General features: G+C 35.8%; 1 protein-coding gene across 2 annotated transcripts in view; it reads right to left on the bottom strand.

Annotated features, from left to right (window-relative positions):
- DCN (decorin) overlaps positions 1–8355 on the bottom strand; it is a 36530-nt gene extending 28175 nt beyond the window's left edge. Inside the window, exons 1-2 of one of the 2 annotated variants that reach the window (XM_036891174.2) lie at positions 8153–8355; positions 4067–4313 (exon numbers count right to left, since the gene is read on the bottom strand). In XM_036891174.2, the coding sequence (XP_036747069.1) occupies positions 4067–4280 (214 nt within the window). In that variant the 5' untranslated portion in view covers positions 4281–4313; positions 8153–8355. Of the gene's footprint in view, positions 1–4066; positions 4314–5072; positions 5229–8152 lie in introns of those variants that run through there. The other variant, XM_036891175.2, reaches the window with a different exon arrangement.
- Positions 8356–15089: the final 6734 nt, after the last annotated feature.

The raw sequence follows: 15089 nt of genomic DNA, 5'->3' as shown, positions 1-15089 counted from the left end.
TTTAAGGGGTTATACTTTTTTCCTGGGATTTTTAAAACTAAAATATCCTTTGCAATGAGGTAAAACAATGCTTTTAAATGGTGACATAAAGTGTTACATCCTCTGACGTGATTTTAGAGAGTTAAATATGTGGATTGTGAATCATTTTTACTATAAAATAGCCAAATGCTTAGTTGTTCTCCATTTGAAGTTTTGAAAGGAATAATGTTTGGAGAGTGGTGAATTGCTTGGTAATTGTACAATTTTCTAATTCTTGCTATTTACATCTGGAGGTGATGTGGCCCTTTTTGGGAGGGAGCGGGGAGAAGGCGCATGTTGGCAAGCCATAGGCTTAATAGGGATTCTCAATTTCAAAGAAAAATAGAACTTTATGAGAAATAGCCTCATGTTATTAGCCAACTTTGTGTGAAATGGTAAACTGAATAGGACAGTTACTATGAGAAACACTTTTTACAATTAAGTTCTATTTTTATCTAGTGAAGAAGATATATTCCCATTTATCCAATGAGGACACTAATAAAGTCATAGGTAGTAAATGGGAAAGGAGGACTTGAGTTCAGAGGTATTGAACTGCATAACCCAAGTTCTTTCCACTGCTAAGTAATTTCCAAAGGTATTTCAACTATTTTGAAAATTGTTTATAAGAAATGTCTCAATAACTTCTACTTTTCTATGGAAGAATCGTAAAAATGATGCATATCATTTCACTTGTCAGAATTGATCTGCCTTTCAGCAATAAGATGAAAGTCAGTACCAAATAATGCTACTTGCTGACACTTGGTCCAACGATGAATTGCTAAGCCAGAGTATACAAGGAAGAACACTGTCTTCCTTCAAGATCCTAAGTACATAAAGACAGAGCATCCAATCACAGGATCAATATTAGGACTTTTTAAAAGATTTGACAAGAATGAGTTACATCATGGATTTATTATTTTCAAGTAACCCATAGATTTTAAATTTGTTAAGTGTGTTTACTTTTATATTGTTATTTCTCCTAAGTACTATAATTAAAAGTGAATTGTTTTATGTCTAAGAAGATGGATAAAGAAAGAAGACAAGATATGAGTCTTATAAAATTCTAGTTCAAACGACAAGCTAAATTACAAGTTCAGGCAAACAACTTGACGAGTATCCATGGAGAATTCATTTCTTTCTTGGACAGGCTAAAATATATGTTTACCTTCTCAATCCCCATGCTCACCTTCCAATGCTATTCTATAAATTGGAACTAGGGACTAAAACAGTCAATGTACCTTCTTAACACCTTAAATTTTCTAATGGGCTAATTATTTAATTTTAATTTCATAGTTCTTACATCTAAGCTTTGAAAGAACTGCTTAAAATTTTGATGTTCTCTACCTTTGTCAAAAATACTTCATGGTTGCAAAAATAGTCAAACATTTTAAAAAGAAATATTTGTTTACATTAAACTTTAGACAAAGGACTGCTATCCTTCAGCAGAGTAGTGCTTATTTGCTCATTAAAAACTCTAGCAAGTATGATCCTTAGCTTTTGGTACAGATAAACATTCACATTTAATGTTCAAATCACTAGAAAACTTTAAACAAAAAACTCTGTTACCTTTACTATGACTGAGGTCACCATTTCTCCTTCCTTTTTTTTTCCCTACTTTTCTTTCATCTTTTATGGCATATAATCATCATATAGAAAAATATATTGAGCCTGTACAATGAGCCAGACACCTTACACAGAAAATCAGATCTCTAAGGCTGCCTGTGATTTTTCTGCAGATGAAGTTGACAAGGCTCTGAATAGCTTGCCAAGATCATAAGATAAGCAGACTTATATAGAAGTTAAAAATGTGAATAGTGTTTTCTTTAAAGGCAAGCAGACTGCTCTTCCTTTTAAAAAAGGTATTTCCTGGTTTAGAAATATCTGATCAAAATTGTTGACAGTATATTTAAATATGCATTGGTGAATCCATAGAAACTTCAAGTAGCTTGGATGACCATTGCTCATAGGAATTCAGTGCTCTAATATGGTTCCCAAAACAAATCATTCTTTCAATCTTACTTCTTTTGCATATAAAGTCAGTAAGCCTAAAGGAATTATACACTCCCTGGGCTCTTAGAGAAAAGATAAGATGTAGAAAAGTTTCTCATCTAAAAACAACACAAAGTAAACAAAACAAAACAATAACAAGGACAACAGAACTGTATCATGAGATACCCAAGTCAATGAACTTGATGTTTCCTTGACACTGCATATTTCTGTTTAGTTTTGACCAATAGATTTGGGCCTTTTACATGATAGACAATTGCAAAACTGTCCCAGTGATGTCAGCAGAGTAATGCTTCATGAGCTATTTATCACACAGGGAAAATAGAATTATATTTATGGAAAACAAACTTCAGTGAGGTGCCGGGACAAGTTTTCTTCCTTAGAAATATCAACTCTTCATTGCTGATAATATAGCTAGTGGGAGTAGTCATGAATTCTTTTAACCTTGTTCTCAGAGTCTAAGTGAGATCTAACTTGCCTCACGTTTCTTAGAAACTCAGATATTTTACTAAATTTTGAAGAAGTTTATGACTAGTATATCCATCATATGCTGATTCCTTTGTTCAGATACTTTCAACCCATTATTTTCCTGCCTAGGCCAGTACTGTGATGCAAACTCTAGATGCTTATAAGAGTTTCTGTGGAATTGGTATCAGTCAAATCTCCCATAGAGTGAATATACAATCCAAATAAGAAATAATCACCACCAGTAGCATATCAGACCCAGAAGAGCAGAGACATTATTTGTCTTCCTTATTCCTTTCTCCTCAGGCCCTAGAACGGATCTGACCCACTATGGGCTCTTGATATATTTACTGAATGAATGAATGAATGAATGAATGAATGAATCCCGTGGAATCATCGTGTAGCCTTTTCGAAGTCTTTGTGCACCCCATTCATTTGGGTTTTAAATGGCTATGCAACATATGCCAGCATGGAAGGAGCTATCTGAAAGTGTTTTTCACTTGTTACTATTTAACATTTTAACATTTTGCTGGGTTCCTGTATGTAGTTTATTCCAACTGTACAAGTTAGTGGTATTTTTTTTTTCTTTTTACTGCAAAATGCTTGTAGAAAGCGTGTTCTGAAAAAATATAGGGCTTTCTAAAAGAAGTGCCTTACTACACTGTGGTGTTTCTTCCATGAGGAAATGCACCATGGCAGAATCATCCTGTGAGGACTTTTTTCTTTCCAATAAGAAAATAAATCAAAAGAAGAGAGGAATGTGAATCAGCTGCCATGTAAACTAAATTCATTCCCCTTTGGCCCATCTGCTGAGGCTTCAAACTTTCTGGAGATTTATCTTCTGAGTGTACTGCTCTTGGAATTTCCAGGCCAAATTTTTCTTGAAAGATGATAAATCAAACTGTACTTAGAGTGTTAGGCTAAAGATATATGCTCCAGGATTACACTGAGCATTTACACCTTATCTTAAATTTCCTTTGAAGCTTTCTAAAGAACATAAACAACTAGATTACAAAATGCCAAAGGTAAAGGCAAATCTAGGATCTTGAGATTAAGGGAGTTTTTTGGTACTTGAAAGATAATTTTTTGTTCTCAAAGTTTACTTGTTTTGCTTCTGATAACTCTGGCTACTTAACAAAAATTTAGTAATGTTCAAAGTCTGTTATCTGGGCTAAGCCAAGAGTAGAGAGATCATCTAGGTTTTCTTACTATCTAAGATTTCACAAAAGCAAAAATCATCAAATTAAAATAAGCCATCACTCTGGAATCATGGAACATAAGATACTGTTTTGTTTAAAATTTTATTTTACTCAAGGGAGACCATGAAGCTCAGAAGTGTCTAAAAGCGACTTGTCCAAGATGGCAAAGTGATGGAGCCCTGACTTAAACAAGAAAGAAAAAAAAGTCTCCTAACTTCAAAGGTTTCTATCCTCCTCTACTTCTTTTCCTCCTCTATAGGTGGCACTGTCTCTCATGTTTGGAATTGCAGAGATTAAAAATGGAAATGCTAAATGCTCAGGGAAGCCATGACCATGGATAAAACAAGGCAGGTCAAGAGATCCTGCAGCCCACTCACCCAAATCAGAACACTGGACAACTCGAAGATGGCATTGACAGCGAAAAGGACACACTGGTCCCAGAGGCTCCAAGTCAGTAACATCAGGAATGTGTTCCTCTGGGCCTATCCCAGAAGCTTCATCTTCTAGCATAAAGTCAAATAAGCCTCTCTGTTGAAACGGACCAGCCCAGGAAACTTGTGCAAGCAGGAGGAAAATGATAGTTGCCTTCATGATTTATCTCATGTATTTTCACAACAAAGGAACCTAGGAAACGAACAAAAGGTTTAGAGGAGTAGCATTGCCTAATGAATAATGTGTTATTGTTTCTATAACACCCCATAGTAGAGTGAGCATAGAGAAAAGTATCATATGTTTAATTTATTGGTAGGAAGCAAGAAAAATTAGCAATATATTTAAAGGGTGATAAGATACATTATAAAATAATTTGCACAGCTATTTCCTTATGAAGAGAAATTTGAGTATTATTTCAATCTGCTTGCTTGAATTTTGGGTCTGAGTTAAGATGATATATGAATCACGTCTTTTGCAAAGTGGTTATGCTGATAAATCATGCTGGAATTTTCAATGTTCACTCAACACAAGCCATGCTACAGTCAATGTTTCTTCTATACACATGAGAGAACTCCTATTCCTGCTTCAGAAGCCAGTCTCAGCTCTCCATCCCACTGTAGTAATCTTGGTCCAGACCTTTCTCATCACTCCCTGAACTATCACAAGAACTTCCAACTGGTCTCAGCCTTGAATATTTCTATTCTAGGCCATCTCCCACTCTGCTGTCCAAGTCATTTCTAAAAATTCAATTTCATTGTTTTAATCTTCTACTGTAAACCCTCTGTTGGCTTCTCTTGCCTTGCCAACAAGGTCCACATACCGGGTGTTTCATGTAAGACCATTCACAATTTGATCCCAACATTTCAAACCTTATTGCTTTCAATCTTCTCTCCATCCCAGTCCCTGTCTCAACCCTGACACTCAAAGTTAGCTGCCATTTATAATACCTACCTTGTAAGACTGCTGTAAGGATAAAATGAGATGATGGGGTTCCCTTGTGTATTCTCTGGCACATCCAAATAGGATGCCGCTTCCTCCCTCTTCTCTGCTCCCAAAGCACAGCGTCCTTACCTCTTTTAAAGAACTTATCACATTATATTGTAATTTGTTTCGCGTGCTTGGTCTGCCCCCCATCCCCATGAGAAGATGTACTCCTTCAGGGCGTGTCTTTTTATTCTTTGTTCTGTACCCAGGCCTTGCACAATATTTTGTACATAAATGACTCAGTTGTCTCTCAATTTATTAACAATACAAGTTATTCAATTTATTCCAAGCAAATAAGCAGTCTGATTTTTTAAAACACAAAGTTTTCATTTTTCAATATCCAATTTTTAGCATAAGAAAGATATCAAGTTGAGAATCTCAATTTGCTATAAGCAAGATTCACTTTTAATGATAAATCTATTGGTCAGTTTCTCAAACTGATCATTTTTAATAAACCAATAAACACATATGGAAAATCCTATCTTATTTTTAGATAACTTATATGTTATATGGTTTTACCAATAAGGTTATTTTGTAAACAAACAAAAAGTGCAATTTCAACAAATCCATGCATATCCATTCATACAATAAACACTTATAGGTATATAATCTATTTTATTAAATTGGTTGTTTCAGCTGAAATGAACTAAATAAACCTGAATAACAAAAGTAGTTGATCATGAAGACATCAAGCAATCTATTTTTGAACGGATATATTTTAAAATCCCACTGAAACTGGTCTTTCTAAAGCATATTATCTGTAGTCATCGCTACTTAAAACTGTACACATATAAGAATCCATATTAAAGCTCCACCTTTATAACTAGAATTAAGTAATTATTTTCAGTCATTATTCAATTGTAGCACATGCAAAAAGAAAAGTGAAGAAAAAAAGAAACTTTGCATGCCTTAACCTTTATGTATTTTTTAAATTTTTGCTTAAATCCACTAGAGAGGAACATTTCTGCATTTTTTACACATTTGTTCTATGTATTTATTACTGAGCTATGTCTAAGGCAGCACATATACAATACAGACTTGTGCCTTTTCATTTAAAAAAATACCATGAAGACTATTATTCACACTGCCCCTTTAAGTTCAGTATCAGGTTTTCTCTAGGAGTGCATTTCCACCCAGTTTCTGCATTGCTTTTTAATGAAGACCCTATTGTTTTGGCAGGATTCCCTTGGACGGAATCTAAGGGAGTGGTTTCTGTCTGTTTTACATTAAAATGTGATGTTTACTGTTTACCACAGCTTGCTAGCCTTGCATATTTAATGTCCTACAATTTTAGAAGAAAAATGATGCAAAGTAATTGCAGATTTAATAAATAGCATTGAAAATTAAGGCAGATGTCACTTTTTTATCTTTTCTCCAGAGCAGTGAATGCCTGGCCGTTTCACTAAACCCCAAAAAGGGAAGGAAATGTTGAGCATTAGCTCAGAGGAATATTATCATTTATATTTGTTCACTCTTGTTAAAATGGTGCAAATTCTCTACACAATGTTCTTTTTGGTTGAAGCTCAATGCGAACAGGCAGCTTATAGCTCCCATTACTCATTTTATATCACTTTGATGTGTGTGTGTGTGTGTGTGTGTGTGTGTGTGTGTGTGTGTGTGTGCATTTTAACCCTGAATGTCCTGGGAAAGAATAACATGTCCAGAAAGTTTATACAAATTGCCACATGAAATAACTTCTTTGAAATTAGTGTCAGTAAGATTGAAGGCTCAACATCTTAAAATAATTAATGGGGGCTGTTGATACCAATGATTTTTAAATCATTTCCTTCCTTCCTTAATAAATCAAAAAATAAAATAAAATAAACAAAAAACAGTGGTTGCCCATGCAGAAACCAAGGGGATTATTATTGTGATGACACACTTTTTAAATTTTACTGAAACTGTTTTAAGTATTCTCAAACTGTATAACTCTTTCCTAAATGCTAATGGCTAAGTATAATGTCACTGCTGCACCAAAACTCATTGCTACAATTCATAAATGTTGAATCAAAAATAATACTTTCTGGTTCTTTAAACTACTTCAGCCCATTCAATTAACTATACCATTCAAAGCAGCATCGATCTGATGTCATTTATGCTTTCGGTGTGACTTTCAAAGTCAAAATTTAACCCTTCAGTGAAAGTTTAAAATTAAAATATCCCACCATTGTGTGAATTCAAAACCTTAATAGTAATAGAAATAATTTAAAAATAATAAAAGCAACAGTGATCCTTAAATAAGGAGTACTATAAGAGGCATTTGGGTTTTTTCTCATCAAAACAGCAACAGCAAAAAAAAAAAAAAAGCCACAGGTACTTACACCACAGGGCGCCCACTTATCTAGTGTCATCATGTTACCTAGTTTTGAAATTAGAAAAATAACCTACACATGAATTTTATAGCGACGCATCTTACAATAAAATTTCTGCACTGAAGATACTGCCTGGGTCTCTTCTTTACATGTAAGGAATTATGTAGCTAACTGTGAGATTATCTTTAATTATCAGCATAAATATTTTCATTATTTATTTTCACCTCTGTGGTGATAATTTCTATTCTCTTCTAGGTTGTAGAAATAGACATTAGATTTCTGCAGCTTATCCCCAGAGTTCACTTCTCTGAGGTTTTAAATGTTCTCAAAGTACATAAGAATTCACGAGGGAAATAAATCCTTAAATATATAACCTAACTACACACAGTTTGCTAGCCCAGAAAATTTTTTTGTAAACACTTCCTAAAGAGACAAATATTTCATTAGTACAAATGCAAAATATATTAATACAGATAGCTATGGTGTTAGGTTATAGTTTCTTTAATTAACATTTTTGCAAGAACAGACAGAAAGAACTAAAACAATGCATTCAACCATTTTACCAAATACTTAACTTCTATTTTCAAGACTTGTTAACATGCTGTATAAATATTATTAAAAGTTTAGAACGATTTTTTCTCTTCTTTTTCTCACCATATAATTCCTTTTGCTCTCAACTTGATCGAAGTTTTATTAGTCTGCAGCAGAGTTCAGGACAATTATTGAAAACCATACCTTTTAATCCGGGGATTTGCCACAGGAGCCCTCAGAGCTGAGATGTAATTACACTAAAAATTCAGCCCAAGCAAAAGAGTTTGCAGGTGTGGAAAGGAGGAGGGGGTAGGTGCTGCTCTGTGACTGTCACTAGGTTGAAAACCTCCTGCTTCTACTCCATAGCACAGTTAAAAAATAAGGTTTCTCTCAATGAACACAATCCAGCTGACACCCACATTAGATCATATGGTAATGATATGTCTCTTGTATTGTAGCCAGAAACTTTATCGGTCCTTTTTTCTCCCCATTTGCTTTATTCCTTTTGCTTCTGCTTAAGATTCTAAACTGTTAATGCAGTATAGTGGAGCGACTTGACTTGAAATTTGTTTTATTGTGTTGATTCATTTCCCTAAAACATTATAACTAAAGGGTTTGTTTCCCCACCCCCAAACCTACTCCACTATCCACCCTGTCTAGTCTTGTTTATCAGTAACATTTATTATACTCTAAAATAACAGTTTTTCTTTCTTTCAGGGTGTGTTAAGTCCAGCAAATGGAATGAAATTAATCTTGTGGTTATTTCAAATGTGGCCTGTGAAAATAAATGAGTAGTTTTATGTGAAAATACTCATTGAGATTCCTTCTTGCCTCGGGCTGTTTGTGAAAATTCAAGCATTATGCTATGGAGGTTTTCTATGTATTTTGAACATATTTCCAAAGTGTCCTGGAAGAAGGCCATGGCTTTATATGAAATGCATGTCACTTACAACTTTGATTACTCATAGCTTAAAATCTTTCTTGTCCACCAGTTTTTTAAAAATAAAATACATAGATATGTAGAAGTTTGGTCACAATTTAATTTAGCCTTTATATGACAATTTTGATGTTTATAGACTACACTTTTATGTAATCCAGAACTTTGAAGAGGAAATAGAGTCTATGGTTTGTTCCAAATTTCAGTAAATAGAAAAAAGAAAGTGTAAACACAAGGAAAGATATTTATTTAGCCCCTGGAAAGCTTTTTTGGAGGTTTTGTAATTCCCTTGCTGGATGCTGTTAGTTCTGTGTGTGTGTGTCTCTCTGTTTTGACTTGTATCTTTATGCTCTGACCCTTAGGCTATTACCAGGTGGAAACTTGAAATCTACATCTGTGAAACATGAGAGGATAGCCTTCCCATCCTCCACCCTCCTTCCTTCCCTCCTCTGGCGATCTAAGTACACAATTCTACAAGTAAATATTCCTTTGCCTTGATGAAACTTGCAGGAATTAAATTATTGAGTGGGCCTCTAAAGGAGGGGATGGGTGCTGTCACATGATATTTTGCTTACTTCCCTAATTTTAGGACCCCACCCAATTCCTCCTTTCCTTGACATTTAATAACCACATACCTAGTTTAGAAAAAGTCATGTTATTTCCCCTGCACACTCGCACAGAATTGATGATTCCCTTACCTGGAATCTATTAATTTCTCCTCTTGAACTTTTCTCGTATTTATGTTTTTCTTATGATACGCAATCACTTCTTCATATTATGGTGTACGTGTCTTATCTCAAGGGAGGAAACACATTGTCTTCATATTTGTAGAGTCCTTGCACCCAGTATAGTCATGGTATGTAGTAAATTCTCAAGAAATATTTGGTGAATGACTATATAACATAAAGACAACCAGATTGTTGGCTATGGATCTGCTTTGCCCAGTCCTGGTTTGGATCTTATCAAAACCCAACCTTGCTATAGTGTATATGATAAATAACATCAATATTTCTTACCAAAGGTTGGGGGTTAAGGGTATTAAAGAAAAAGGAGAAGTAGAACAGGAGAAGGAGAAGACGACATACTGTTTTGATGTGTGCATAGGTCATCCTACTGTTACAAAACAGAACCATTTTGGTTAAGGGTCGCATCCAGGTTCTTCCTTCTGAAAGTAAGCCATGTGTAATCAGACAACCTACTTAACCTCTGTGAAGCTCAGTGCCCATATATGTAAATTAGGTAAAAATTATTACTTAATTCATCGTGTTGGCAAGAGGATGAAATGAAGCAACACATACAGAGCAGAATTCATAGCATGGCGCTGATAAATTAGACTTCATAAACGTTAGCTTTTGTTTTCTGATGTATGTCACAGCAATCCTTGGAGGGAGGGGCAAGGGAAATCATTTTTACTATTTCCATTTTCAGACAAGAAAACTGAAGTCCAATCCTCTGCCCGAGTTTACAGAGCTGGAAAGAAGCACAACAGAAGCAAATACCCAGTTCTTGTCACACCTAATCTTGTGTTCATTACCATACTGTATTTTAATCAAGATCAGATTATTAAGATGTATTAAACTAATTATTAAAATTCTTATATAGCAGGTCTTTGCAGACTAGTTTGAAAGCTGTCACAAGTTACAATGCTTTTTAACTCTTATGTTCGTACAGGAACAAATAGTACCATTTTTAAAAATTTTAGTAAGAACCTCACTTCCAAAGCCCCAAGGATTTTACCAAACTTCACCTAACTTAAAATCTTTGCCTTTAACCAGGTGTTAAGTTACCTGTAGCAGTTGCACCGACTTTCAGAAAGAAGTAACTAAGTCACAACACAGTCAGATGCAGGTAAGTCACAAAGCCCTGAGGCTATCATCAGCATCCAGGTCTCTTGTGATATAACGGGAAGTAGAGCAATTTTGAGCCTAGAAGCAGTGTTTGCACAGAGACTGCTGAAACTGACCCTGGATTGGAATGTTGGGGGCAGGGTTCACTGAAACCTTGGCTGCCCTATAGATATTTCAAATATTCAGATTCAGCGCACATACCACATCTGCTGTTAAAACCACTTAAACTGTGATTTCCACTGACAACCCACTCGTTAAAAAGGTTAACTCTATTCTGCACGTTGTCAAAGTCCATTTCAAGGCTGGTCAGTCTTTCACACTGACGTCAAATACCAGGGATTTAAACTGTACCTGCATATTAAAGATGTGAAGGATGCCAGAGCTTCTAACGGTCTCCTTCTGACACCCTTTTATTTTCTAAGAGATCTGGAAGCAAGGGATTATCTTTACAAACCTGTGACTAGTTTATTCTTAGACTATCTCTTCAAAGTCAGGGAGAGACTGAAGTAGGTTATCCCGCTATTTTGCCACTCTGGACAGATTTTCTTCTTTAGCCAAGAAAGAAGGCTAGGGTGGAATTCTGGGCAGCCTCAAATGCAGAATGGCTGGAAAGAAAATTTAGTAGTAGAAAACTATTAGCTTTACCATCTTTTTTCCTTTCCCGCCACCACTCACCACTGCATTCAGTGTCCTCAGGCCTTACTAAGTAACTTAACCTCTCTGTTCCTCAGGTTTTTAATCTATAAAATGTGGATAACCATAGTATTTCCTACATCATGGGGTCGTGGTGTGAGATTTTAAAAAGGCTCATACATAAAGCATCAGAACTGCTCCTGACACGTGGCAAATAATATTTAAGTGATTTCCATCTGTTGCTGCCCCTCTTGTGGTGGTCGTTTTTACAGTTTCCTTGTGACACTCCAGTCCCAAGACCAGACTGCATCATCCCTTTACTGACGCAAGGCTTTTTCTGCCCAGCAACTCAAGACATCACCTAAACCATGACATAGTTGGAAAAACAAAGACTTTGTGGTTAGAAAAAGCTTGGGTTTAAATCTGTCCTTGGCCCTTGCTAACTAACTGTGTGCCTTCTTTTTGCATAACATTTTACTGGGTTCCAAGTCCTGCTGAAATCCATTCATGGACTTTACAAGAATCCAGAGACTCCAAGTGAAGAATCCCTATTCCCTACTCTGAGCAATGAAGTAGAACCGGGAATAGACAAGGAGATGGTAAGTTATGAATTGACATAGGGAAAAGGTATGAAGGTGTGTACCCCTCTTTCACCATGAGGAGGTATTCAATTCCTTAATTCTCTCTTTTCCTGAACACTCAAGGGCATCTCTTTCATCAACTGCAGTCAAGAGATGTACTGTTCTTTTCATAAAATTGATCCATCAGTTTGTGCTGGGACGAGAAGCCAGCATTTATTGAATGTCTATGTTGTGTGTGCAAAGCACATACTTCTCTGTTAAATATAAGGAAATTTCCAGGAACCCGTCAAACAGTCTATCAATCAATCAGCAAATACTGACTGAGGAACCACTCTATCAATACTAGGCTTTCTGGAAGATTCCACAAAACAAACAAACCATATATATACAGTCAATGACATTTTAGAGTTATTGTAACTGAAAACTTATAATGCACTATATAGTTATCATTCCTGGACAAAGTAAACAATGACATAATTAAAAATAATCATCTTAGCAAGTCAGAGGAGGGATGGAGATCACTTAACACATGGGTAGTTAGGTACGAGTTTATGGAGAATAAGGTACAATTTGAGCTGAATCCTAGGATAAAAAAGAACCTGAGATGAGAGAGACAGCTTCTTTAGGCTGTTGAAAAAGCACTACTGAAATGTTGGCATGGGAAAGCAGGGGACAATAAGTAAAGGAACGTGGCTTAGGTGAATGCTTTCAAAGAAGCCATGAATTCTATCATCCTTGAATATTAAATGACTACAAGTGTCTGATAGGTGGAAATCAGACAATAAATGAATGTTTCATGTTTATGGTAGTAACTAAAGGGAGATAAGTGAGAAGAGGGTAGCTCCTGACTGTCGAAGGACTTAGAAATCTCTCACGGGGCACTTATGCATCCATTTCTTGAGCAAATAATCATATGATGATTAATATGAGCCATTACTGTACTAGCAGCTGGATGTTATCAAAGGTACTTGAATTAGGTAATAACATGATAAAAAATCTATTTTAGCAATTCAAGTCTAGCATGTATATGCAGGATGGTGCAACTAGAATCACAGAAACTAGCTCAAAAGCTATTATTGCTTTAGTCTTGGTGTATTAATATCCTAGTAAGAAGATGAACATGGGCTCCTGCTCAGAAGGTGATGTGGTACATTAAAGATAAATGTTTGGAAAACATATTCTGTGTCAGGCACTCTAGTGTTCCTTAAATGCATTATCTCAATTAAGACTCATGATAACCCTATCAGTTAGGCACTGTCAAAATAACTTTTCATAATTTTCAAAGCACAGAGCTAAGGCTCCAAGAAACCATGTATTCCACCCAAGTGTTCTCTTTACCACTCCAAGAGCTGCTTTTGTCATACAAACAATGGCAGAGAGAGACTTGTTTTCTTGGCTTTCTTTATCTCCAAAGAGAACTTCTTTAAATGCGAAAGAGAAACAAGCAAAAATGATTCAGTAAGTCTCTTGATGCATGCAGGAATCATAAGAAATTAACCATTTTATGTGAGTTCGACTTTCAGGGTACTAAAATAACTGTAGTCTTGACAGTGACCCTCCTGTAGTGATGATGGAGAAATCATGCAATCTGAATTACAGAATTAAAAAAAGCAAGGCAGGATTAATGCAGTAACCTTCCTTGTGAATTCTCACATGGAAAAAGACCTCGGGTTCCATAACAGCTTCCCACACTGAGTGATGGCAGAAATGCTGACATTTTACAGATGAGACCAGCTTTGGAGATGCCCATACAGGAAAATGGTGAAAACTACAAGAGATAAGAGCCAAACATTACCTGGAAGACCATCTCCTGGCTCTGCTGTTGCTAGTTTACTTATTAGCTGACTAGGGCTGCTGGAAATGAGGACTGATACTAAAAAAACTCCTTTAACAGTGCTATACTTCTTTGCAAAGAAGACATCCTAAGCAAACAGCAAAGGTGAGGCTAAGCACAAGATGAGCTAAAATAGGTAATATACAGTGCCTGAATTGAAGCAAATAAGATCCAGTAGTTTGAATTTCTGCCAACAAAGGTCACCTCCTCACTCGGTTTTCAGGAAGGCGGTATAATGCAATAGCTGAGTACACAGACCCTGAGGCCAGACTGCTCACGTTTGAGTGTTGGCTCTGCTACTGATGATCTGTGTGACCCTGGGCAGTTTCCCCACTGATGATACCACTTTATTACACAGCAGGGCAAAAGGGTTTAGGACAGAACCTGTCATATAGGATAAGTTATGTAAATTTATGTCAAGTCATGAAAATTTCAGAACAGACTGAGGATTCTAAGAGATTGTTTTCTTCTTCCTCTTGCCTTTTACTCATACTCCAGCCTGAAAGTTAAGACCTGTTTAGTTTGGAGCCTTCAAATGCGGGTCATGTCTGTGCAGTGTGTACTTACTGCATGGCACCTATTTGGTCTGTAAATATTCTCCTTTCAGTTTACCCTGTATCCTAGGAAAAGTAAATGCTCCACCACAGAATACAGCCCTCCAGAATTTAAGCAGATGAATGGGTTTATTTTAATGTCTGTACAGTAAAATAATGACTTAGTTTAGGAACTTTTTCTTAGATAGTTATAGCCCCTTGAGAACGATTCCATTTGATTCAAGTTGTTTCTTTGATAGCAATAATTCATCCCTTGTAATTTGCCTTGAGATTATTTCTTTAATAATTCATAAGATCAATTTTTTGATGCAGATATATATTCACACAACAAAGTGAAACTTGCTCTTCAATTTAAATCATATGAGTGTTTTTTATTTTTGGAAGCAATCTATTTTGAATAAATCCACTTCAAATACTTGAGAAAATATTACTCTTTAGAAATAATTGATGTGCTTATTTTTTATAGAATGATGTCTGAGCATATCATTTATAAAAGCATACAATCACCAATATGTGAGCTTAACTTTATAATTACAAGTCTTTGGAGATAACAGAAATTTCTGGCATGATCCCATTTGGTGTTTCAGGTTTAAATTTCTTTGGAGCTTTCTTCTTCAAAAAGCTGGCTTCTCATGAAACATCTCCATTTCTTGAGGCCAGTTTTGGTAACTTCCCTGGCATTACTCATGGTCAGAGACAATACAAAATGCAACTAGAAATAGTATTTATTTCTTCCCACAGGCCAAGAACCAGAG

The sequence above is a fragment of the Manis pentadactyla genome, chromosome 10, assembly GCF_030020395.1.
Source record: "Manis pentadactyla isolate mManPen7 chromosome 10, mManPen7.hap1, whole genome shotgun sequence".
NCBI classification, from domain to species: domain Eukaryota; kingdom Metazoa; phylum Chordata; class Mammalia; order Pholidota; family Manidae; genus Manis; species Manis pentadactyla.
This window is presented reverse-complemented; position numbering and strand designations above follow the sequence as displayed.